This window comes from Muntiacus reevesi, chromosome 21 (genome assembly GCF_963930625.1).
Source record: "Muntiacus reevesi chromosome 21, mMunRee1.1, whole genome shotgun sequence".
Lineage (NCBI taxonomy): Eukaryota > Metazoa > Chordata > Mammalia > Artiodactyla > Cervidae > Muntiacus > Muntiacus reevesi.
Window position 1 is genome coordinate 243042 of NC_089269.1, and position 25958 is coordinate 268999.

The 25958-nt window shown below is 44.4% G+C and overlaps 1 protein-coding gene across 1 annotated transcript in view; it reads right to left on the bottom strand.

Annotated features, from left to right (window-relative positions):
• Positions 1-1583: 1583 nt before the first annotated feature.
• Positions 1584-25958, bottom strand: part of C21H3orf52 (chromosome 21 C3orf52 homolog) — a 38344-nt gene continuing 13969 nt past the window's right edge. The window contains exons 3-6 of the mRNA XM_065913581.1: positions 19249-19376; positions 12894-12964; positions 10142-10359; positions 1584-6475 (exon numbers count right to left, since the gene is read on the bottom strand). Of these exons, the coding sequence (XP_065769653.1) occupies positions 6468-6475; positions 10142-10359; positions 12894-12964; positions 19249-19376 (425 nt within the window). The 3' untranslated portion in view covers positions 1584-6467. The remainder of the gene's footprint in view (positions 6476-10141; positions 10360-12893; positions 12965-19248; positions 19377-25958) is intronic.

Here is a 25958-nt window from a genome sequence, read left to right on the forward strand (position 1 = left end):
CTCTGCTCCCCACATACACGACAGCTCTTGCTATGGAGGCCCGTGTGGAAACTGGTTTGCAGACCTCAAAGCCTCCTAAATCCTCCTCGATGTCCAGCATCCAAAGATCACCCAACTATCCCGAATACTCACTCTTTGAGAAGGAAGTGACCATCTTTGGTTCTCTGAATTTGGATGTGGGCCATTCTACTCAGTGGCGGGAGGGACTCCCTGGTCCCCTGCTCCTTCGTTCAGGTTCCTCTTACAAAATGTCTGTGTGATTGTGCTCTGAAGTCACAGGGAAGCTTCACCCATCATATTAAGAGCCCCTGGGTTACCCAAGGGGCAACCTCATTCCACCTATGTCTGCGTCCCCAACTCCTCGCTCATAACCTCCCAGGTAGGTGCCTGTGGCTGTCCTCTCACTCCAGGCCTCTAAGCAGGGTCCTTTGCTGTGGGGAAGGGGAAGGAGAGAGTGGAGTGAGTTGGGAGAGCAGTAATGACACAGACACACCACCACGTGTGAAACAGACAGCCAGTGGGATGCTGCTGCAGAACGCAGGGGGCCCAGCCTGGTGCTGTGATGACCTAGAGGGCTGGGACGGCAGCGGGGAGAGGCTCAAGGGGGAAGGGATATATGTGTACATAGGGCGATCACTTTGTGGTCCAGCAGAGATGGATACAACATTGTAAAGCAACTGTACTCCAATAGAGATAAATGTGTATTAAAAAATAATAATATGTAGTAGCATCCTTTGCAGAGTGTCTTTGACTCGTTGGCCCTGTTGCCTTGGTTGGTTACACGGGTTAAATTGCTAAGTTCCAGGCCAGATTTTTATATATATTTTAATCCATATTTTTTAACTTTGTATTTCTCCCTAGAATCTTAGGGAAAATCATAGCATCAGAGAAAGATAGACTAGAAAGGTCATTGGAGATCCTTTAATCCCACTATCTTTTTTTGGCCCAGAGAGGATAAACTAGCTCACTGCAACACTGCAACGGAGTGGCAAAACTTTACCTAGAGCCTGATTTCCTGGCTTCCACTTTGGTGCTCTTCCAATATACTACATATTGCATCTGTGTTATATGTCACGTATAAACTATGAATAAAGTGTCACACTGGAAAAATGTCACACACAGACACAAACCTTCTCTTACGAGCGCTGCTCCCTCTGCCTCAATTATTTATTTTCCCTTCTTTCTTTCAGTGTTTCTAGAATTATGCCCAGCCCTTAAAACAGGGTCAGCATACTATGGCCCACAGGCCAAATCTGGCTGACTCGCTATCTTGGTAAATAAAAGGTCAGCAGCCCACAGCCCGCTCATTTATCTACGTACTCTTGTGGCTTCTTAACCTCTGGAGAGCTGAAATGTTGTAATACGCACTGCGGGTCCTTCAAAGCCAAAAATATTTATTTGGGGGCCCTTTTCAGAGAAAACAAATTTTCAGACCCTTTTCTTAAACAATCATATAGATAAACTAAACAAAAATTTGTTTTGGGTCTTGGTGTAACCATAAGATTTGGTGCGAATAAAATGGCATGGAAATGTTAAACCACAATTTAGGGTGAGGGCAAGAACAATCAGCAAATTAGACTATTTCTATATGCACACCTGTGCTTTCAACTTCCCGTTTTATTTAACCCATAACCATTGTCCTAATTTGGGCGATGTTAAAATAGTAAGAAGTTTGTTGAGACAAGTAGTAGATGCATTATGAGTTTAATCACCATTTTGCTCCCCAAGTGAACCAAAGTCAAACAGTGTTGCTGTTTAAAATGTGCTAAGTGCCCTGTTGGGATAAAGCCAGTGACTTGAGGTTGGCTGTGTCAACACAGGTTTGATGAGGCTTCAGTCAGTCCATGGTCTTGAGCTAAGCCAATCACATGTTAATATCGTGTCCTCTGCTAACTTCCTAGTTTTAGCAAAATTCTTCCACATGGAATCCTAACCATGTGGATTAGGTTAATCCTAATCCTTGACCCTTGGCCGAGATTCACTCAATTTCAAAAGGAGGCATGAATGATAATGGAGAACAGTATAAGACGTAACGTGGCTTAGGGCAAAAAGTGTGTACGCAAGAGTCAGATGATTAATGATTTGAGTCCTAGTTTCATCTCTTCCTCGCTCTGTGAACTTGAGCATGTAAGAGGCTCAGCTCCATCACCCATAAGCAGGAGGATTTCATTCAATGTATGTACATCATCTATCACAGATTATGAACAGATTCTGTCAACGAGCAAAGGGACACAAAATTCTTTATCGCGTACAGAGAAGAATTTGTGCTGATGTGTCTGGGGGTGCAGGGTCACTTGGCAGTCTTCCTTACAGGCAGACGCATAATTACTGGGGTTTACACGGGGATTTTTCACTCAGACATTGGACCACTGTGGAAGCTGATTAGTAAATATTTGTAGTTACAACATAGTAAGTTATAGTTCTTTGAGTCTTACCCTGTAAAAGTATGATTTTTCCCAAATATGCTTTATTTGGGGAACATATTAAGTATAAATGCTTAAACAAAGAAAACTGTCTTATAATGAAATTGAAAGGAATTATGAAAGGGAACTATTTTTGAGCAAGAGAGTCTTTTGGGAGTGCTCTGAAATACCTACTGTGGCTGTATTTAATGCTGATCTGTTTTCCATAGATTTCAGGATTTCTAATGAAAGAAGTGTACTCTTTTTACAGAAAATGTACCTTCAGACACCACACACACACACACACACACCCACACACACAAATTTGTATACAATTTCCTTTGGGGATGCAACCCTAAATTAAAGAATTCCTGTTCTTGATTAGAGACAGCCTGAGAATTTAAAATGATCCCTTAAGTCACACATAGAATCAGAAAACTCCCCTCCCCCATGCTGATCTTAAAACTACACAGAGCCAAAGCTGACAGAGGCATATGCAGTATCTGCAGGCTTTGTGGTTTCTGCTTTATGCTCATACTAGCAGCTATAAATAATCTCTTAGTCTGTGAATAAATTCTTACGTTAGAACACAAGAGGTACAAGAGAAGAACAAAAATAGGTCAGGAAAATCTACCGTTGACAACAAATAAATTCAAATGCTAATGTTTTTAAGACAACCTTGGGTGACAGGGGCTTCCACTATGGAAGGAAGGAAGGGTGTAGGTAGAACAGGAAAGTTGAGGCCCCAAGGTTCCACAGGAGCCTTCAGAGGAAAAGGAGATTCTGTTTACATTTATCTGACTCTGCTCTTTCCAAGTCAACCTACCGAGTTCAGAAAGCTAGCTGAGAGCCACTTGATCTGAGTGTGCCTCGGATCTGAGTGTGCCTCGGATCTGTCGGCTGCTAAATGGATCCGTGCAAGCTCCACTTTCCTAACAGAGGCACTTGGTAAGGCGTTGAGTGGGCATGACCACCCCAGAGTCCTGCACAGTCTGATAGCCCACCTCACAATCCATCCCCTTCCCTCCTCCTGTGCTCTTCATGAGTTTCCAGAATGTAGCCAAGCCTGACCTGAGCATGACCCTGGGGGGTCCACCAGTTGGAGGCCACTGATCATGTGTTTCCCACTAGGCTGGACTTTGCTCCCCACAACTGTGGGATTCTGGGCTGGTCCTTCCACCTTTCCGTACATTGGTTTCCTACTATAAAGTGAGAGAACTGCCTTCTGATGCTAAGAGGATAATGACCTCCGATCATAAAGGAAAAGTTGCTTCTGGCAATGCAGTAATTGTGTGAATAAGCTTATTTTAAAACAATGAAACAACAATGGGAGCTGAAAGGGAGACTTCTCCCATTTCTCCAAGCACTAATCAGACTTTGAATAAGGCAAGAGTCTATATCTAAAGGGAAAAGAAGAAAACATGTGTCTCATCCTAAGACACAAACGTGTAAAAAGAAAGAAAGAAAATCTGTCTACTCAAATCCCACCATTGCTTTAAAGATCAGCTCCAGTCCTACTTGATAGTAAAGCCTCCTCCAGTTAACCTAGATTTTTCACCCTTTTCTCTGACCATCACACAGTCCTACTGTTTATCTTTAACATCTTGTTTTTCCCACTGTTTCCCATTTCATCTGTGCAGAGCCTGACTCGCTAATAAGACCAGCAGTTTTTTTCCTTATTATCATTTTCATCTTCATTAGTATATTCTGTAGCCTTCTGCAACTCACATCATTAAAAAAAAATCTGCAAAACTAAGTTAAATTGAAAGGCAGAAAAGAATGGGACATAGCTGGAGATGGGAAGAGGGCGTGTCCCTCTGATCTGGTGTATACTTTCTGTCTGTACTTAAGTGACTTCCAGGTTTTCTTCTCAAGTCCTTCAGTGAGAGATTTCCCAGTGGTCCAGTGACTAGGAGTCCATGCTTCCACAGAAGACAGCACAGGTTCAATCCCTGTCAGAAAACTTCCTGCAGACCGCATAGAGAGGCACCCCCAAAATAGTTCACTTGGGAATTCCCTGGCTGTCCAATGCCTGGGTTCCATTCTTGGTCTGGGAACTAGGATCTCACAAGCCTCACAGCCCAAAAAAGTGCTGTTATACCACAGATATTTGTTGAAACCTTCTTATGCACCATGTGGTATGCTCCTCATGAAGATGTGTCGTAGCCAATCAATCCATCTCCGGTAGCATAACAGTATATAAATGCCATTTCCCCCCCAAACACCTCAAAATGCTCGAGTCACAAAGTTCATTTCTTTCCACACCATTTGGGCAGAAGGGTCAAGCCAACAGAAAATCCTCCCTATGACTCTTAAGTGGTCAAAACCTGAGGCAAGGTGCTAAGATACTGGTGGTTTCCAACAGAGAAGCAGAGATCAGAACCAAACCCAGTCCTGCCTCCAGACAGGAACCAGCCCTTCCTTCCAGCCCCAGGCTCCTCAGACACCTGGTCATGCCCACGGGGCCCCAAGGGAAGTGGAGAAGAGACAGCCCCTCTGCAACAGGAACAAGGAGAGGAGGACCCGGCCCAGGCAGGTTCAGCCTTGTTCACTCAGAAGGGGAAGCTGCCCTCATGAAAAGGCCGCTTCCAACACCGCCTACTGCAAGGACACACCAGGCCAAAGCAGGCCCTGGAGAGTCAACGCCTACAGAGCAAACATCAACACAGCAAAACGGAAGCAAAAATAATTTATTGTCAGTATTTTAACTCCTCTCCAAAGAAGTTCTTCATTATTTTCTTAAAAGTACAAACATGAAGGCTTAGGTTTGACATATAAAACATAAAGAGGAAGAAGGGAAATTCACCTGTTTCACTAGTTTGAGGAACTATGCTCAACAATGAGACACTGAGTTACAATAAACATATCTTCCAGTTAAATAACAAAGCACATTCACATTATCCAGAGTCTGGGTCATGAAGAGCTCAACAAGTCTAGCCTGAGATGCACACTCACACATCCACACACACAGCTGCCTCCCCACACACACAGCATCCACCAGGGTCAGCTGAGATCCTGAGGCTATGAACCTCTCACTACATGACCACAGAACTCTGCTGGAAAATTTCCAGCAACGTCATTTTCCTAACAAGACCCTCTTGACAGGTAATTCTATATCTGTAGCGACCAAAACAGTCCCTCTTGTTCCCTCCAAGCCTCACCTGCCAAAGGATCTGGCATTAAACCTCCAGCAGTTTAGTTCTGAGAGTGGTTCTTCCTATTTCACAATCATCTTCAATAAGATACATAATCAGTGCTTGAAGACACTGAGCCCTACAGGAAGGCTAGGGAACCCAGACAACAAAAGTCAACAGGAACTACCTCCAGCAGACGGTAAGCAGTCTTAATGACTGTCTGATGGAAGCTGATGAAAATATAAATGGACAAACTATCCAAAATGAGGAGTCGTGTGCTCAAAATTCACAGGGACCCATGTCTTCAAAAGAGGTGTTCAGGAGTCACAGTAATTATGCAGGGAAATAATTAAGAAACATTTCATTTCTGTAGTGCTACATAATGCAATAACATCGGGTGATGTGCCAAGGCTGGTTTCCTGATATGTGACAAGTCTACGCATCTTGGAAGTAGACATGAGCAGTGTAATTACCTTTGACAAAGTGCATGCCTTTTCCCCGCAGCCTTGTCTGGAGGTAGATCAAATGTAGGGTTGGGAGGGAGGAGAGCGACTGGCTGAACTCCCCCTCGCTTGGCTTCTCCCTGTTGTGTCTCCTCTCGCCCAGCTTGGCGGGATCCTGCCTGAAAGAACCCCTTGCCCTAAAAAGAAAGCGTCCGCTGTGGGTGGAGGGACCTCCCCCTGCAGATCTGCCAGCCGCCCCATCACCCCACCGTCTCTAGACCCAGCTGGGGCACCGCTGGAGTACTGCTTAGTTAGACACCGAACCAGACTCTGTAACTGTGCAGAAGCTGGAGAAAAAGGACCGCCTCCACGCCTCCAGTCATTTTGAGTCCTTCTCTGTTAATTCTCAGGATCTCTTCTGTAAAGTGGAATGAACTCTCGGCATCCCAAAGTTCAGCAGAGTGCTGCTGTCAGACATAGATCAACCTTCATAATTCTGAAAAGGAAATACAAACGAAAGTCACAGTTTAAAAAAAGGCATAATTATTTTAAGCATCTATGTTTTTATTTTATTTTACTTGATTATGAGCTCCAATGTAAAATTGGAATATTTGTAAACTCTTAACAGAGGAGGTTTACTCTCCAGGTAAGATACACACACACACACACACAGACACACACACACGTTCACAAGTCCTGAATTCCTTTCAAAAGGAAATAACACATTGTTTGCTTATTTACTTTGGCATAATTCATGATAAATAACATTTTGATGAGGACTTTTGGATGCAGAGGACATTTTAACAGTCAGTCTTTTTCCATAGTCTAATTGTAAAAATATTTCTCAATTTTCATTTTTTTAATATAAACACAGTACACAGTGAGAAATTCTAATGAGAGAAGTGGTGCAGCGCTGGCCTAAGGCCGAGGCACTTGGGCAATGACTGAGGACAAGACACGGGGAGCCAGTCTACTGGTTGACTCCTTCACAGGTCAGGAAAGAGTATAAAATAACTACCCCACGTCTAGAATAACTCACAAGGTTCAAAATAAGTCACACAGCTGTTTTACATTGTAAAACAGATTTCCCCTCCTTATCTCGGGACCCTACCCTCCACTAGGTGAAGAAGCTCAAGGAATGGGGGGATGGGGAGGGAGCAACCCATCACCAAAAAAAATTCACTTAACCCTGAGGACATTATGCTAAGTGAAATAAGTCAGAGAGAGAAAAACAAATATTGCATGATCTCACTTTTATGTATAATCTCCAAACTCATAAAGAAAGAGATCAGATTGGTGGTTGCCACAGGCAAAGTGTGGAGGAGGAGGAATTGAATGAAGGTGGTCAAAAAACACAAATTTCCTGTTATAAGATAAATCAGTCCTGGGAACTAGTTCTCACAAGGGGAAAAATAGTTTTGTAACTTACAAGGTGATGGTGGTGGACGTTAACTACACTTATTATGGCAATCATTTCAAAATGTATGGGTTGAGTCACTATTCTGTACCCCTTAAACTTACACTGTATTGTTAATTATATCTCAATTAACACTGCAAGAAAATATAAATTTAAAAATTCCCTTATGACTATAATATTAAAGGAAGTTTTTCTTTGTAGAAGGCATCAGAATGCCTGCAGTTAGGTCAAGCAATCATATTCCCCAATTAGAGAAAGAGAAATATACAAACAATCCCTTAGGGATCCAAATTACAAGCTAATTTAAGGTTCAGGCTCTCTAGCACACACGTTGGAAATTCCACGTACTTGCAGACTGGCTCCAGGGAATGCTTGGAATCCCTGAAATTGTAAAATTCTGTCCAAGGGGAAAAGTATGTGCATTTTTTTCCAGGGAGAAATTACACGGCTGTCTGCAAATTCTCTAAGAGGCATCTGAACCAAACCATTTTAAAAACCACTGCCCTTTGTAGAACAGACTTGTGGCTGCCAAGGGGGAGAAATGGGGGTGGAGTGATGGATCAGGAGTTTGGGGTTAGTGGATACAAACTACAAAACACAGAATGGATAAAGATCAAGGTCCTACGATATAGCACAGGGAACTCTATTCAATACCCTATGATAAACCACAATGGAAAAGAATCTGAAAAAGAATATATACATATAAATAGATAGATATGTGCTGTGCTTAATCGCTCAGTCATGTCTGATTCTTTAATAGACAGATAGATATCGGTATAACTAAATCACTTTGCTATACAGCAGAAATTAGCACAACATTGTAAACTGACTATGCTTCAATAATTTTTTTTAATGGCCAAAAAAAAAAGAAGAAGCTTTGCTCTTTGAAGAATTAGAACACTGTCTTTGTGGGAGACCATCTGCCTAGCTCATCACAGAAGGGGCTGCCCTGCCAAGCCCACGGTACCTGGGAACGCGAGCTGGCCTCAGAAGCCCCAGGCCTTGCTGGTCCTTCCTGGGGGCCTCTCCTCCCTCCCTCTGGACTTTGCCCTGAGCTGCCCCTCCCGCTGCCTCCCTGCCCTCTAGACTCTCTCTGTCCTTTCTTGCTTTCCAAATGGTCACTGTCTTCCCTTCCATTTGAGAGGAAACTGATACACACACTCCTGAAAATATCAAAGCCTGTCCAGGCTCTGCAAAGAGGGTGTGGGGTCATGGAGAGACCGCCCCCCAGGAGGAACGCCCGCGAGAAAGAGTGCGGTCTCCCGAGAAGCACAAAGGCCGCGGCTCAGGGCTGCGCCCCGGGGGCCACGCCGAGTCCAGGCTCAGCTCCAGGTCTCCCAGGCCTCAGGAGCAGCGTGCTGTTTGTCACACTGTGTGTGGACTTCCCAGCTTCATAATCCTCCTCAGCTCCTTCTCACCCTCCTCCTAACCCCTCATCTCCGTTTGGGAAGAGCTGGGGACCACAGTTCTAGAGAGGAGGCTCAGAGAGTCAAGGCCGTCCCCACGCCGCAGGCCGGAGGGCCTCTTCTCTCCCTCCGCTGCACAGAGCATGGGGCTGGAGGGCCCTTCCTTCCTCCCCCCTTCTCTCCCTCCTTTCTGCCTTTCCTTCTTTCTTTTTAGAATTCCTGTGGAGGAGGCAGAGCCTTTTCACTCCACACAATGTTACTGGTCTGGCCCACAGACACTCCATCTATTCAGATGCTCAAGTGAGGAAACTATTCACTACGTGACTTTCCCAGGAAGCTAAACGTCAGCCTCTGAATGTCATTCCTTTTATTCATTTGGGGCAAGAATGCCTTAAGAGCTGCTTTAGATAACTCTCTGCCCTCCCAGGCCAAGGTTAGTCCACTCCCACCTCTCGTCCCCAAGAAGCAAGTGTCATCACAGTAAACACCACGTGGGGATGTGCGCTCTATAACCTGTTCCACTCTTCTGACCCCTGGCAGCTGGCCCCATGCCTGCTGCTCACCACACCTCCTTCGTGACTGCCTTTTTCATTCATTCAACTAGTATTTTCCACTGCTGATGTACAGAGTGTTTCTGGTGGATTGTGGATAAGGAACCATCCAAAATCATTAGTATTACGGACTAACCAAGATCCAAAGCCCATCCAAGGGAGCTCAGAAGTGGAAAACGAGAAGAATGGAAACAGGCTGACGCTCAGTGCAGACCACAGGAAGGAGGACTCAGAGGCCGGCAGTCACCCCAACCCCCACCTTCCTCCCTGATAGGTTCTGTACAGAGTCTTCACAAGTGGGGTCTCATCTGTGCTTATTCAAATAACGTCCATTTCCTCATTGCATTCTTAGCTTTAAACGTCGATGCACACTTCGCTTATAATCTTCTAAGAAAGAGACGAACTTGCCTCTCTATATCCCTCTGTTAATATCTTAGACTAGTGGCCTTCAACAGGAAAAGATATTCTCCAGATTGAACCATCTTTCAACAATTTAATATGCCATTTACTTCAAATTCTTCAGTACTTGCTTCTCCGGTGCGACCACAGCGTTTCCACGAAGGCGTCTAATGATACTGTGATGTGGGGCTCGGAGCTTTGAGTGCGGGTGAACCACAGCAAGGAAGCATGAAGCAAACCTCATTTTTATAGTTTGCTTCCGTGACTTTTTTTTCCAGCTTCTCTCTCTGCTCACAAAGGGTAGGGACTGGGTGACCTTCACGGACATGGAGCATCACCTGCTCAGAAATCAAAGTAAGCTCTCTGCCCCACCTGGTTCCCCCATTTACCGTCACAGCTCTGCCTTCCGGACGTGCTCAACTTATTGTAGGAGCAGAGGGATCCTGGATCAAGCCCCAGAGTCTCACAGCCAGCCACGTTCTGATCATGGAAATCCTGCTGCAAAACGCCCAGCACGAACTCCTCACTCATCACATACTTCATAAAACTGCCATCTTCAGGAGGAATCCTGAAGTGCAGGTGGAAGATGATTGTGGCATTTTCACCACTGAAAGAAAGGCAAACCAAACAGAGACAATAAACATATCAACAGCATCACACTGCAACTCAGGAAACTGATTTTAGCAAAAACATCTTTTGAGTTCTACAAGTTCTCCCAGTATAAAAAAAGCAAAGAGTGTACTACCACAGAAGAGCCCTCGTCAATGCACTCATCACACAAAATTGCAGTTACCCAAACCTCCTTTCACCTAAAACCCAACCTCGAGAAGCCCACCGTGAGAGGCCATGCAGGGGAGGCTCCGAGAGCTACCTAATACCACACTTTGTCCAGAGGCAGGCCAAGGCAGCCCTTTTCTCCCTGGTCTCCCTTCTCCCACGGGCTTGTCAAAGCTCTCCAGTTTAACCAGTTCATCGCTTAACCTATAAAATGGTCCATGTAGGGCCCAAAGCTCCCTGCCATTGGCAGGATACACAATCCTGAACTCCCCAGATGGCCCTGGGTACCAGCAGCAAATCTCACCTCCCTGGTTTGTCCCCAAAGTGAGCAACGGTTTCTGTCCTGTTTCTACTTCCCACGGTTTTGCATCACTCAGTAAGAGGACCTAGGAAAGAGGGTTTTTCTCTTTCTAGAACATATTCTCCTACTTCTAAAAGAAAAATAATCATACGGCTATCCTCAGCTGATCAATGGTCTACACAGTTTGTTAAACACTACCTCCCCATTTACAATTCTCACAATTATCCTTTGGTTCAAGAAGGCCAGTCTTTTTTTTAAAGGCCTAGATTAAGAGGTAGCAATAAAATATTTAAGAGTGATCACATCTGAGACTCTCACCCAAGGGTAGGTGTTGCAGTCAAGCCAGTCCCAGTAATGAATCAGAACACTGTCCCTGCCAACGACTGGCAAAGAGCTCTCTCTTGTGGCCAGAGATCACAAAGCCCAAACAAACCGAGATCATTCTGTCGTTTCTGAGACTGCATCCAAGGACTGCATTTTGGACTCTGTTGTTGACTCTGATGCTACTCCATTTCTTCTAAGGGATTCCTGCCCACAGTAGTAGATATAATGATCATCTGAGTTAAATTCACCCATTCCTGTCCATTTTAGTTGACTGATTCCTAAAATGTCCATGTTCACTCTTGCCATCTCCTGTTTGACCACTTCCAACTTGCCTTGATTCATGCACCTAACATTCCAGGTTCCTACGGAATATTGTTCTTTACAGCATTGGACCTTGCTTCCATCACTGGTCACATTCACAACTGGATGTTGCTTTTGCTTTGGCTCCTTCTCTTCATTCTTTCCGGAGTTATTTCTCCACTGATCTCCAGTAGCATATTGGGCACCTACCAACCTGGGGAGTTCATCTTTCACTGTCCTATCTTTTTGCCTTTTCATGCTGTCCATGTGGTTCTCAAGGCAAGAATACTGAAGTGGTTTGCCATTCCCTTCTCCAGTGGACCACATTCTGTCAGACCTCTCCACCATGACCCTTCCATCTTGGATGGCCCTACCCGGCATGGTTCATAGCTTCACTGAGTTAGACAAGACTGTGGTCCATGTTCCAAATAGGAAAAGGAGTACGTCAAGGCTGTATATTGTCACTCTGCTTATTTAACTTATATGCAGAGTACACCATGAGAAATGCTGGGCTGGAGGAAGTGCAGGCTGGAATCAAGATTGTCGGGACAAATATCAATAACCTCAGATATGCAGATGGCACCATCCTTATGGCAGAAAGTGAAGAACTAAAGAGCCTCTTGATGAAAGTGAAAAAGGAGAGTGAAAAAGTTGGCTTAAAGCTCAATATTCAGAAAACTAAGATTATAGCATCTGGTGCCATCACTTCATGGCAAATAGATGGGGAAACAGTGGAAACAGTGGCTGACTTTATTTTTCTGGGCTCCCAAATCCCTGCAGATGGTACCTGCAACCATGAAATTAAAAAATGCTTACTCCTTGGAAGGAAAGTTATGACCAACCTAGACAGCATATTAAAAAGCAGAGACATTACTTTGCCAACAAAGGTCCGTCTAGCCAAGGCTATGGTTCTTCCAGTGGTCATGTATGGATGTGAGAGTTGGACTATAAAGAAAGCTGAGTGCCGAAGAATTGATGCTTTTGAACTATGGTGTTGGAGAAGACTCTTGAGAGTCCATTGGACTGCAAGGAGATCCAACCAGTTCATCCTAAAGGAGATCAGTCCTGGGTGTTCATTGGAAGGACTGAGGCTGAAGCTGAAACTCCAATACTTTGGCCACCTGATGCAAAGAACTGACTCATTTGAAAAGACTGTGATGCTGGGAAAGATTGAGGGCAGGAGGAGAAGGGGACGACAGAGTATGAGATGGTTGGATGGCATCACTGACTCAATGGACATGGGTTTGAGTAAAACTCTGGGAGTTGGTGATGGACAGGGAGGCCTGGCGTGCTGCGGTTCATGGGGTCGCAAGGAGTCGGACACGACTGAGTGACTAAACTGAACTGAACTTTGTGCTTTGGGGTTAGGGAAGTCCTTTTGGGTAACTCATTATGACTGTCAACCTCCAGAGAGAGACTGTAATACTCTACATTCTTACCTGAAGTCCATGACTTCAACCGAAGTGAAATAGCGGTTCAGAGCTGGTGAATCACTGTACACGTGTGTCACCTAAAACAAACAGAGGCAAGTTAACAACCACACATCACAGCCAGATCACACTGCATATCACCTGACAAGCAAAACTACCCCTGGGTGATGGAAATTCCACCCTATGGAGGAATGAACTTACCAAGAGGCTCTGGGTGAAGAAACATGAAGGGGTGGGCCCCACACCAACCTAAATTCAAGTTGGCACTCATTTAAAGGGACCTTGTTTGTAAGGACCAAGTGATCAGGCTGGGATTTTCAGCAACTCTTACACGCTGCACTGTGACGTGTGGTCTGACTGGCCAACAGCCTGAGCCCACAAAGACCCAAGCACCTCGGGAAGGAGGGAATCTCTAAGGGGCTGGGAAGACAGAACAGGCAACTCAGGGGCCCACACATCACCAGACAAAGAAAGGCCTGTTCTCTCCTTGCCCGGGAACTTCACTCCAAGGAGACGCAGCCATGTGGTTTCTGGATAATGCAACCAAATGAGTGGTACAATTACAATGACACAAAGCTCTTATTTTAGCGTCAAGTGTTGCAACCATAAAAACAAGGACACAGGTGCTCCCACTCCCCAGGTTTCACCCCATCACATTTTACCACATGCAGCTGAGCCCTTTACCTGAAGACACAGCACAGCCAACGTTATTCCCACACACGATTCCACCTTCCTCTCTCCCTGCCCACCACGAACCACTGTCCTGAAGCTGTCGTGTATCTTTTCCACGCATGTTTTTATGGGTGCAACACTCCCTTGTGTAATCATAACTATATGTAATTTTTTTTTTTTTTTTTTTGGCTGCTCCACACAGCATGCGGGATCTTAGTTTTCCAACCAGGAATAGAACCCATGCTCCCTGCAATGGAAGTGTAGAGTCTTAACCACTGAACTGCCGGGGAAGTCCCCAAAGACTTGATCTTTTTAGAAATACATATATAAATTCAATGCATGTTTTTATTCAAATAAAACATACCATATTCTACACCTTCTCTGATTTGATTTTTTTCGCTCAAAATCACATTTGCAGTTTACCCACAATGGTCCCTTGGAGAGCATGGAGATCAAACCAGTCAATCCTAAAGGAAACCAACCCTGAATATTCATTGACAGGACTGATGCTGAAGCTGAAGCTCCAGTACTTTGGCCACCTGATTTGAAAAGCCAACTCACTGAAAAAGAAAAGACCCTGATGCTGGGAAAGATCGAATGCTGGAGAAGGGGATCACCCAAGACGAGATGGTTGGATGGCATCACCAACTCAATGGACCTGAGTTTGAGCAAGCTCCAGGAGATGGTGAAAGACAGGGAAGCCTGGCGTGCTGCAGTCCGTGGGGTGGCAAAGAGCTGAACACAACTGAGCGACTAAACAACAACAACACAATGTACCTCTAGATGGAGGTCACTCGGTCTGACTCCTAACTCTGCAGAGATGCCGTGAAATGACAGCTCCACCTCCTCCCCTCCCCTCCTGGGGGCCATGTGCTTTGTTTCTGACTGTCTCCTGCCACAACTATGCTGAGGTGATCTGCTTGAACACCCCTAGGCCTCTCTTCTCATACAGGTAAGAGATTCCCTGGGCCATATACCAAGAGGAGGACTTGGGTCTAAGAGTTAGCACATCTCCACCTTAACTCTTTCTGAATTGCACTCCATTTCACTCCCCTCCCACCAATGTACACGTGCTCTATTGCCCACAGCCTTGCCAGCATTTAAGGTTACCAGATTTTTCAATTTTTGCCAATCTGATGAGTTTTCATTGTGTTTACACTGTCATATTGTGTTCTAGTGAGGCTGAGTGTCTTTTCAGGGGTCTATTAACTGTGGAATTTCTCAGCTTTGAATTGTCTGCCAGTGTTCTTTCTCTCGGGTTGCATTTTCTTACCCAAACTGCTTTACACTCTGGATACTAGCTGTTGGTTTGATGTCACAAATATCTTCTCCCACTCTTTGATTAATCTTTCCATCATGTTTCAGAGATGTAAACCCCAACCTATAGTACCCCAGAACTTGTGGCTGAACGCATTTACATTGCATCTCTCTAAAATTATTACTTTGAAGTTTAAATGCCTTGTTCTTAGCAGGCAGGAGGACAGTGCTGGGATCTGGGTACTCCCCCAGCATGAATCCAGTTCTGAGGCTGGAAGCAAGCCTGTAGCTAGACCCACTCCTGCTGGCCTGAAGCCTCAAGCCCAACGTTGCTCTGGAAACTTCACCCCCATGGGTCCTCTGTGCTGAGCTCGGCATGCCCGCTGCGCCCATCATGGCTTATGGCCTCACTGCTTTATTCCGCAGCAAGCAGCAGAACTACCCCCGAGGAAAGCCTGCCCATCGTCTCCCACCCACCCTCGGCAGAATCTCAAGGAGGCTGCATCCGTCGTTTGCTCCCACTACACTCACGGGTGACAATCCAATTTCCCCAAGGTAGAGCAGAGGGGTTTAGAGCACTTCCTCCACCCCGGCCACTACTGCTGTCATCTGCATCAGAAGCTGACGGAAGAGGCACTGCTATCTCTGCCCTCTGTTCCTTTTTTGCTGATGGAAAAAATAAAAAAACTCTAGGCCTTCAGGGAGGTCACTCTGCTAGTAAGGAATCTAGTCCTAGATGTACAGACAGCCCAGCGTCCTCACGTTTTAGCACACAACCCGTTCAGATGGAGCGAGGGGGAAAGTGTCTCCTGAACAACAAGGACAAAAGTAGCATAAAGTGTTAAGAACTCTGCGGGGAAGATGACTGGGCCATCTTAGAGTTTCTGAGCCCCAGAGAAAGTTGCCAACAGTCATTTAGAAAACCCGGAGGTTGGCGCAATCCCAGGACTGCTCAGAACAGGGAGGAAGATGAAGATGCTAGAGAGGGCATTTTTTCTCAAGCGCCGAAAATAACAACAACAATAATAACAACAACAATATCCCTCTCTTCCTTTTATTTTTTAATTTACTTTAATTGCAGGATAATTACCTTACAATATAGTGATGGTTTTTGCCAAACATCAGTATGAATTGGCCATAGGTATACATGTGTGCCGGTCATTCTGAAGCCCCCACCTGCCTCGCTCCCCACCCTATCCCTCCAGGTTGGCAGAGAGCACCAGCTTTGAGTGCCCTGCGTCATATAGCAAACCCCACCTGGTTATCCCTCTCTTCCTTTTAGATTGAGCTTCTTTTGTCAGAAATTATGTCTGTCCTTCCTTCTTTTTTCCCTCCCTCTCCCTCTTCCTTTCATTAATTCTTAGGGTCCTAAGCACTGTGTTTTGCACATTGATACCCAGAAAAAGTTTTAAAATTTCATGTTAAGAGATGGCGTGGTATACTAGATCAATTTCAGTGTCCACTCTAACTTTTTTTTGTGGCACCATCACCTACTATGATTAGGAAATATTTACATATTTAGGAGCTGTCAACCACACTACTTTGGGATCAAAAGAGTGAAAAGAGGCGCTCCTCACCCCTTGCTCTGGTGTTTCCCAAACTGTGCCAGTGAGGCTGAGTGCAAACTGAGCTTTGAGCCCAGTGGGCCGATCACCAGGGTCAGGCACAGCGGCTCATCAGAAACCAGTTTCCGTTATTCACGATGGAGCTTTCCAGGTGGTCCAATGGTTAAGAAGCGCCTGACAATGCAGGAGCCTCAGGAGACAGGAGTTCAATCCCTAGGTGGGAAGATCTCCTGGAAAAAGAAACAGCAACCCACTCCAGTATTCTTGCTTGGAAAATTCCATGGACAGAGGAGCCTGAGGGGCTGCAGTCCATGGGGTCACAAAGTGCCGGACACAACTGAACACACACACACACACAATTACTTACTATAGCCAAGATGTGGGCGCAGCCTAAGAGTCCATCACCAGATAAATGGACAAAGGACAGTGGTATACACAGATGGAAAACTACTCAGCCATGAAAAAGAATGAAATGTTGCCATTTGCAACAACATGGATGGTCTTGGAGGGTATTGTGCTAAGTGAAATAAGTCAGAGAATGACAGATACTGTGTGATATCAATTATATGTGGAATCTAAAAAGTAAAAGAAATGAGTAAATATAACAAGAACAAAAAAGAAACAGACTCACAGATGCAGAGATCAAACTAGTGGTTATCTGGGGAGAGTGAGGAGGGGGCGGGGCAAGATGCGGGCAGGGGGTTAAGCAGTACAAACTACTATACATAAACAGGCGATAAGGATATATTATATAACACAGGGAATATGGCCTATATTCTTTAGCAACTATAAGAGGAATGTAATCTTAAAAACTGTGAATCACTATGTCATACACCTGAAACATAATACTGTGTATGAACTATATCTCAATTTTTTTTAAGTAATAATGTTAAAAAAAGAAAAAAGTCTTCCAGAGGAAGAGGGATATGTCCCCTGCATTATTAGAAGGGCCACCGTTGACTCTGGCATCGAGCAGGTAAGCTGAGCTATGACGCTGAGTAGCTACCAGGCTAGCTTAAGCGAAGTGATCAGCCCAGCCCAAAGAGAAGGAAACTGGCAGTGAGATATGAGAGGAGCCAGGAAAAGTGTGCTCAGAAAGCAAGACAATAAAGCAAAACAGAGGGTGCAGTGTTTCAATATCTATTCCCATTTACTTTCCAAACCCAGAAACTGGCCTAAGTGAAAGAAAAGGGTTCTCGATCTGACAGTAAGATAGTAATATCTCCAAGTTCCTCATTTTTTTCCCCTGAACATTTGTTGGGAAACCAGAGAGCAGAAGTTTCTTCACCTCACTGCACCTTATGTTTATTGTCTGCAAATCAGATAATTCTTTTTAAAAATGCCTTACAAAGTTCTTTATATGCATCTGTGGGTATACAGGGAAAGTGAGGTGATTTCCATTTATCACAGTAGGAACCAACTCAAAGAGGCCTGTGAACTTGCCCCAGAGACCCACCAGTCCCTGTTCCTCAGCCATTATACCACAATGAATTAAAAACACCTGCAGAAGCTGCTCACATCTGCTTCTATGACCAGAGATGGCTCTCAGGTGAGTGAGTGACACCCATTTCCCTCTGACTTAGACCAGTGACAACTGGGGGTGCTGACTCACTTGGTCTCTCCTCGGCCAATGCAAAACCTCTCAATCAAAAAGGCAAAAAAGAGGGTACTGCCCTAGCCATCCACTGGGTAAGACTCTGCCCTTCAGGAAATAAAGGGAACTCACCCCGTTCAACCTATCTACCACAGGGACGAGAGTAACAGACAGCAGGCTGGTCATGCTTAGATTTTGTTCTCAAAAACTGTCCTGGGTCTGACTGTGAACCACTCTGTCTTTGACAGAATAACCGGGGCTGCTCCAACCAACCTTTGTGGTCTTACTGCAGAGCCCCCATAACACACAGAGGCTCCTTGTCCTGCGTTCCCCGCTCCATGAATGATATCGCCATCCACCCATGCGGTCACCCAACCAGAAGCCTGGAGCCTTGCTCTCCCTCAGCCCACATCCTACCAGCCATGAAGTCCGATTGAGGGAGCAGACCTCTGAAATCTCACCTGAACCTCAATTATCTCCCCTGACATCGCCCTAATTCTAGGCTCCCTCACTTGTCATCCTTCTAACTAAGCCCTCCACTTCCAATGTTTTCCCATCATCACAGAAAGAATAAAATGAGAAGTTGACCATGTCAGCCTGCAGATGAAAATCTTCCAGGACCTCACCAAAGAACCGGAAACCTTCGTGATCTGACCCCTTCCTGTCCGTTCAGCCTCACCTCTGCATTTCTGCTGCACAGTATGTGGAGCTCGTAGCACACTGCTGAGCAGACACCCTTGTGATCTCTGCTCTCTAATCTGGAATACCCCTAGTTCACATTTCAAGACTCATCCTGAGTCTCGCCTCCTCCAGGAGGCCCTCCAAGCCTCCACCTCCCCTCTGCGGTTGTAAATCACACTGTACATATCTCAGTGATGGAACATACCACACTGCTCATGACTATTTAATTGCTTCCTCTTGGACTCCAAATTCTTCCAACTGGGACTTTGAGCCCCACTGAGGGCACAGCCTCTATGGCCCTGGCACTAAGCATGTTGTCTAGCACCTCACAGACCCCCAATAAAATTTCAGGTTGAATCAAACCTAAGACCAGAGTGAGAAACAGAATACTGTCCTCCAGAACACATTCAGCTGGAGGCCAGGGTTCTTCCTTCCGGCTTTGCACTACAGAAAATCTATTTCTAAGCATTGGTTTCTGCCAATATCCAAAGAATCCAAGCTTGAAGCTACTTACTGGCTAGCTCTAACCCAGCTGCTCCAGAAGAATTCACACTCTAATGCTAAGAACTCAGTAATAATACATAAGGTAACTTACCCGCTTCTGGAGCATGTCAGGTAATTCCTCTTCAGAAACACACTCCTCTGGAATCTTTAGCATGACCGAGAATGTTTCATTTGATGACAATTCAAGTATTTCATTTTCATCTTCATCAATATAAGTTACTAAACAGAATGGGGGGGGGGGATAAAAAGTAAAAGTAAGCACATGCATAAAATAACAAACATTCATTCTATTGGCTGCTATACTTAAGAAATAAACGAACAATGAGTATTCATCAAGCCTAGTCACAGTAAGCAAGTATGAGCAGAAATGCTTTCTTTTTCTCAGGTAGGCTGAATAAAGACAGGGGCTTGCCTCCATCACAATAAAATTTTGTTTCTTTATCTGATGACAGAGGGGGCTCAGATTCCATTGAACACAGACTGGGTGAAGGGCAGCTGGAAGAGGTGGGAAGAACGTGAATTTCTTTGTCAAACTGACTCTTGCAACTTAGCTACTTTTACAGGTGTCAAGGCAGGTGCTAGAGATGGCCAACAGACAAGAGGAGATGGGGGACAGGAGCAGAGCGCTTCTGTACCCACGCTGAGGACGTGACATCAGTGAGAACAGCTCCTGGGTTAGAATCCGAGCCAGTGAGCATGAAGTCATCACTCTCCAGGATGTCTCAGGGGGGAAATGCTGACACACTCTGTTTGTAGAAGGAACGGACACTGCACTCAGAGTCCCAGGGCCCGCGGAACTCACATTCCTAAGACAACAGTTCTGTGCTGCTTGCATTCCAAGGACTGTGAGCTAACTGATTTTTAAGTAGTTAGAGCCGAAGGGAAAACACACTAAGTCAGCAGCCAGGAACGTGGAGCTGGCACACTGGCACTCACTAGGTTCCCCTGGCCCCCTGCCAGCACCACCTGGGGACCACCTCTCCAACCCTGAGAAAAGCGTGGGTGGGAGGAACCCGGTGTTTGTGGGCCACGGACTTCTCTGTAATTCCGTGCCTCAAACATAACATTATCAGTCTCTTTACTGGACTTTGCAAAGGCCACTGTGGTATCGACTCTGGGTTTACGATGGAAGTGAGAGTCCAGGTCCTTATTCCCTGAGGAAGTCTGAAGTGTGAGCCACAAGATCAAGGGAAGTTGCAGAAGAGTTAACACAGCAGGTCGGAGGCTGCCAGCCTTGGCAAGGCCAGTGCAAGGTTGGCCCCTTACTGGAATCTGGAACTTGGATTCCCAGAGAATTCCCACGTTCCCTGCTAAGAGTGGCTAGCTGTGCCTCAACTGTTTACAGAAACAGCATGGCTTGTGCCGAGCCTCTCCTTTCCTTCTGGGAGTCTGGGGTTTTAGTAGGTGCCAGGCAGAGCCTGCCCATCTGACCAATCCCAATATAAACTGAATCTCTAATGAGCTTCCTTGGTGGACAAGACTTCACATGCTGTTGCCACAATTCATTGCTGGAGAAATTAAGTGTACCTGTGTGACTGCACTGGACGAGGATTCTTGGAAGCTTGTCCCTGGTTTCCTCTATATTTTGCTTTATATCCTTTAGCTGTAATAAATCATAATCCCCTTTACAATATATGCTGAGTATCATGAGTCTTATCAGTAAACTGATGAATCTGGGGGTAATCCTGGGGACCCCAACACAGGGAATTATCCCTGCATCATTATTTGTTGTAAGTCAACATGTTATTTTGTCTGAGAATAAAAAGTTACGCCCTCAGAAATTTCCTGGTGATCCACAGGTTAAGACTCGCTACTTCCACTGCTATGGCCCTGCATTCAATCCCTGGTCACAGAACTAGGATCCCACAAACCACCAGTCCAAAAAAAAAAAAGACTTAGGGCCTCAAAGCAGAAAACTTGCAAAGTATAGAAAACTGCAGCAAAGCAAAAAAAAAATTACTAATAATTCTTTAATCAAAAGGTCTCCCCCCATATTTTATATATTTGAGGTCTTAATGAAAAGGTAATTTGTATGCTGCTTTTTATTGTTTGCTGCCCTCATTGTTTATATGTCTTGATTCTTTTGTTGCTGTTATTAACATATCAAAAGGCATTTCCCACATGTTCAAAATTCCTTGCAAAGATTATTTTAATGGCTACATTATTGTTCTAAAATCATTTAATGTTTTCAGCTTTCCAAAGTTATAAATAATGCTGCAATGGATATCTTTGAGCTCTACACCCACCATGTGCATTTCCAGAGTAGATATCATTACCTCAGAAAAGAATAGGGATGCCAGAGAATGGATACAGGAATCACAGAACTGCTGAACTCAAGGGCATTAAGAAATGCCAAGTTCACCATTGTATATACTTGCTTCCTTTGCCATAGACTAATTGCCCATAGTCACATGGGTTTACATTGATCTAGATTTCTGTTTTTGTGCCACTGTGATACTGTTTTGATGAGTATGGCTTTGAAGTATAGTTTGAAGACAGGGAGCCTGATTGCTCTAGTTCCTTTTTCCTTTCCCAAGGTTGCTTTGATCATTCAGGGTCTTTCCTGTTTCCATACAAACTTAAAAAATTTTTGTTCTAGTTCTGTGAAAAGTGGCAATTGTAAATTGTAATTGTATTTTGTAATTGTAAATTGTAATTGTATTTGTAATTGTAAATTATAATTGTAAATGTCATTGGTAATTTGATAGGGATCGCAGTGAATCTGTGGATTGTTTTGGACAGTATGGTCACTTTGATAATATTGATTCTTCTGATCCAAGAACATGGTGCATCTTTCCATCTGTTTGTGTGTTCTTTGATTTCTTTTATCAGCATTTTATAGTTTTCAGAGTAAGGGTCTTTCACCTCCTTAGGTAGCTTTATTCCAAGGTATTTTATTGTTTTTGGTACGAAAGTAAATGTGATTGTGTCCTTAATTTCTCTTTCTGATCTTTCATTGATAGTGTATAGAAATGCAACAGATTTTTGCATATTAATTTTGCATCCAATAATTTTACCAAATTCGTTAATGAGCTCTAGTAGTTTTCTGGTATTGTGTTTAGGATTTTCTAAGTATAGTATCATATCATCTGCAAACAGTAACAGTTTTACTTCTTTTCCAACTTGGATGCCTTCTATTAAGAAATGCTGAGATCAAAAAGAGGTCTCTAATAATAGCTCTACTGTAATAACTTGTATGTTCTGAATAATGAATCTGTACAAGAACTAGCTAAAGAGTTGTGTTTGTTAAAATAGTAACAACAGCCACAACAGGCTTACCCAGTCAGCAGAATCTTTATGTTATTAATGAGATTTAATCTGGACAGTGTTTCCAGGTAGAGAAAATGTCTTTTGCAAATCACAGTACACACACAAAGTACACTGTTGCTGTTGTTCAGTGGCCAGTCACGTCCGACTCTTTGTGACTCTGTGGACGGCAGCATGCCAGGCCTCCTTGTCCCTCACCATCTCCCAAAGTTTGCCCAAGTTCATGTCCATTGTTGAGATTTAATATGGGCAGTATTTCCAGGTAGAGAAAATGTCTTTTAAAAATCATAGTATATACAAAAGTACATTGGAAATACACAAAAAATAGCTCTTTGGCAGGAATATAAGAAATGAGACCAGAGAGGGAGGCCTTAAATGCCAGATGTCTTCAGGAGATGAACGGAAGTTGTTAAATATCTCCCAGGAAGGAGACAGGGGAAAATCTGTTGGTGACAGATGGGATGACAGGCAACTGGGGGAGACTGGAGGTAAAGAGGCCACTGGACGCCAGAATAGGAAAGACAGATTTCAGCTGACAGCCGTGAGAAGAGGAAGGAAGGAGAGGGAAGGGGAAGACCAGGATGGTGGAAACAGAGCTGACTGTAAAGGTGGCCAGAAGTTGTTTGAATTCCACCTCAACCAGTCACAAGCCATGTGACTTAGGTCATTTAAATCTCTGAAGCAGTTTCCTCAACAGAAATACCAATGCCTACACTGTAGCTGATGGTAAAGGTGAGAACCACCATATCCAGCAGGGAGCCTAGAAGTAGGTGGGTAGTCAATGTTGAAAGTTACTATCAAGACACTACCAAGGAATGATTGATAAGACCTAGTCATTATCTAGCTACAGGAGAGAAGAAGAAATCAAAAATGTTCCAAAGAATCAACCATGGGTAACAGGAAGAATAATAGCTGCTATATTAAGCATTATGCACAGACATCCTGCTAGCACTTGCAGTTTTCAACCTCATGTAATTCTCCAATCAACTTTATGAATTAAATATTCATGTTTTCATTTTAAAATGAAGACATTCTTAGAAAAAAGGCATAATTTGCTTAGGTCAATTGGGCTAGTTAAGTAGGAGGGTCAGGGTATATTTATAGACACAGATTCAGAAGTCACTTATATTTTACAAATGAGGAAGCTGAGGCCACAAACATTGAAGAATTTGCCTGAAGTTACACAATTGGATGATATAAACCTGGCTTCATGATTCACCATGAAAATATGAAGGGTGAGGAAGGGGATTCCCACAAATAGTAGTTTCAGATGAATGATTAAGACAGTGATAGTTATTTCCAGGTTGAGAACTCCAGCAAAGAGCATGACTAAAACTCAGGGAAAACGTGTGCATGAATTTCTCGGAGTCATTTCCAAGATGGGGATGGCCGTTGACTTGGGACTAAATGAACTTCTAAAGGGAAAGAACAAAGAATGAGAAAAGTCAGAAACCTGAAGATATGCCTCCTGCAACCACAACACAGAGGCCAAAGGCAGAAATAAAGCCTGGGAGTTCTGAAGGCCTGAAAGAGTACAACACAGCTGAGAGAGCTGACAGCTGCAAACAGGGCAGAGAGGGGAAGGGAGAAAGACCACTGGGGGCTTCATCATCAGACACTTGCTGTTGAACTTAGGAAGAGAATTTGGGACCAACTGATACAATAGTTTAGGAGTACAGATCTCTCTTTCTAGAAGTTTGCCAGTGAAGAAAGAGAGAAAAATATCTAAATGAAGTAGCAAGATGCTGATGGAAGACTGCTCTGAAAGAGAGACTATGAGCACATTTGAAGAGGCCCAAGAGGATGCTTTTAGAGAAGGCGTGCAATATCTGGAAGTCCACAGGTCAGAAGAAGCTGGAGAGGATTCTATGGAGAGCATAGGTGAAGAGGTTGGTCTTAGGAAGGCAGAGGATCATATGATACATGAGGGAAAGAAGCAGGGGAAAATGCAGAGAAATTTCAAGGTCCTGGACTGTGAAGTTCCTGCTCCCAAGGACCTTGCTGTCTGCCTAGGATTTTCCCAAAGTCACCCTATACCAGGGAGCAACCTGTGTGACCTATTTATCTATCAGGACTGTGTGATGTTCTAAGATGTGGTTCTTATTCCCAAGATCTGGTAAGAGAGCTGGGAGGCATCACATAAGGGTTTCTAAACTATTAAAAATGGTCACCTTTCAATCACATTTGTAAGCATCTACCTACTTGTCACGGTTTGCATTCTGTAACACTTAAAATATTTTTGCCCAAACCAAGGAAGGGTTTCACTAGTTAAGGTGTTCCTAGGATCTTTCCCCTGCCTGGTTGGGACAGGTTAATAAAGAAAGCAGAGTCCTTGAGGATGCTTAAATGATTCTTCAAATTATCCAGACAGGAAAGGACTTAGAGAGAGGAAGGGAGGGAGACAGAGAGGAAAGTTTCCCACCACCCGGCCCACTGCCTTTACCCTTCAAAACAAGGAATTTATAATTCCTTAGGGAGAAAGAGAGAATCCATCAGTATTTCTTTTTTTGAGAGCTGGATCAAAACTAGGCCTCTAGGGACAACAAGGAGATTCTCTGATCTATGCCCCTGCCCCCAAATTGCCTGTTTTAAGAAGGTCTCAAAAAGAAAAAAAATTATAATAATAAAGTTTCATTGTCTCCGTGAGCCTGGAGGAGTGTTAGCTTCTGATCCACAGTATGGACACAGCCCAGGGTCAATGCCTTAAGCTGAGCTGTGATCCTAACTTTCCATCACTTCAGTGGCATACCAAGGGCAGAGTGGGGGGCCAGTTCATCCCAGGTACAGGCAAGAAGGGGTGCACTATCTGTATAGAATTAATAATAATGCAACTGACCGCAGGATGGTCTGCTTGTATTATCACCACATCATGGCCATTCCTATCAATGTCAGTGACAAGATACAGCTCCCCCCAGGCATCTCATTCTGGGTACCCTATTGTCCCCTCCCTAGAATTGGATGCCCTTCCACACTGGGATATAGTTAATGTCCCCTCTCTGTCCACTCCAGCTCCGCGGTTATTATCATCTTCATCTCTAAGCCTTAGTCTGAGGACTGCAGAGCCCTGAGACAGTAGAGTAAGGAGGCAGGAGGAAGGGAATGGCAAACAAGGTCCTGAGAAACTTCACTTCTGAATGAAGACATAGCATCACTTTTTAACAAATGCATACTCATTCCTTTGTTTTATATATTGAAGTATAGTTGCCATACAATATTATATAAGTTAAGAAAAGAAAGTGAAGTTTGCTCAGTTGTGTCCGACTCTCTGCGACCCCATGGACTATACAGTTCATGGAATTCTCCAGGCCAGAATACTGAAGTGGGTAGCCTTGGCCTTCTCCAGGGTAACTTCCTGACCCAGGGATTGAACCCAGGTCTCCCACACTGCAGGGAGATTCTCTACCAGCTGAGCCACAAGGGAAGTCCATGGATACTGGAGTGGGTAGCCTATCCCTTCTCCAGCGGATCTTCCCAACCCAGGAATTGAACTGGGGTCTTCTGCATTGCAGGCGGATTCTTTACCAACTGACCTAT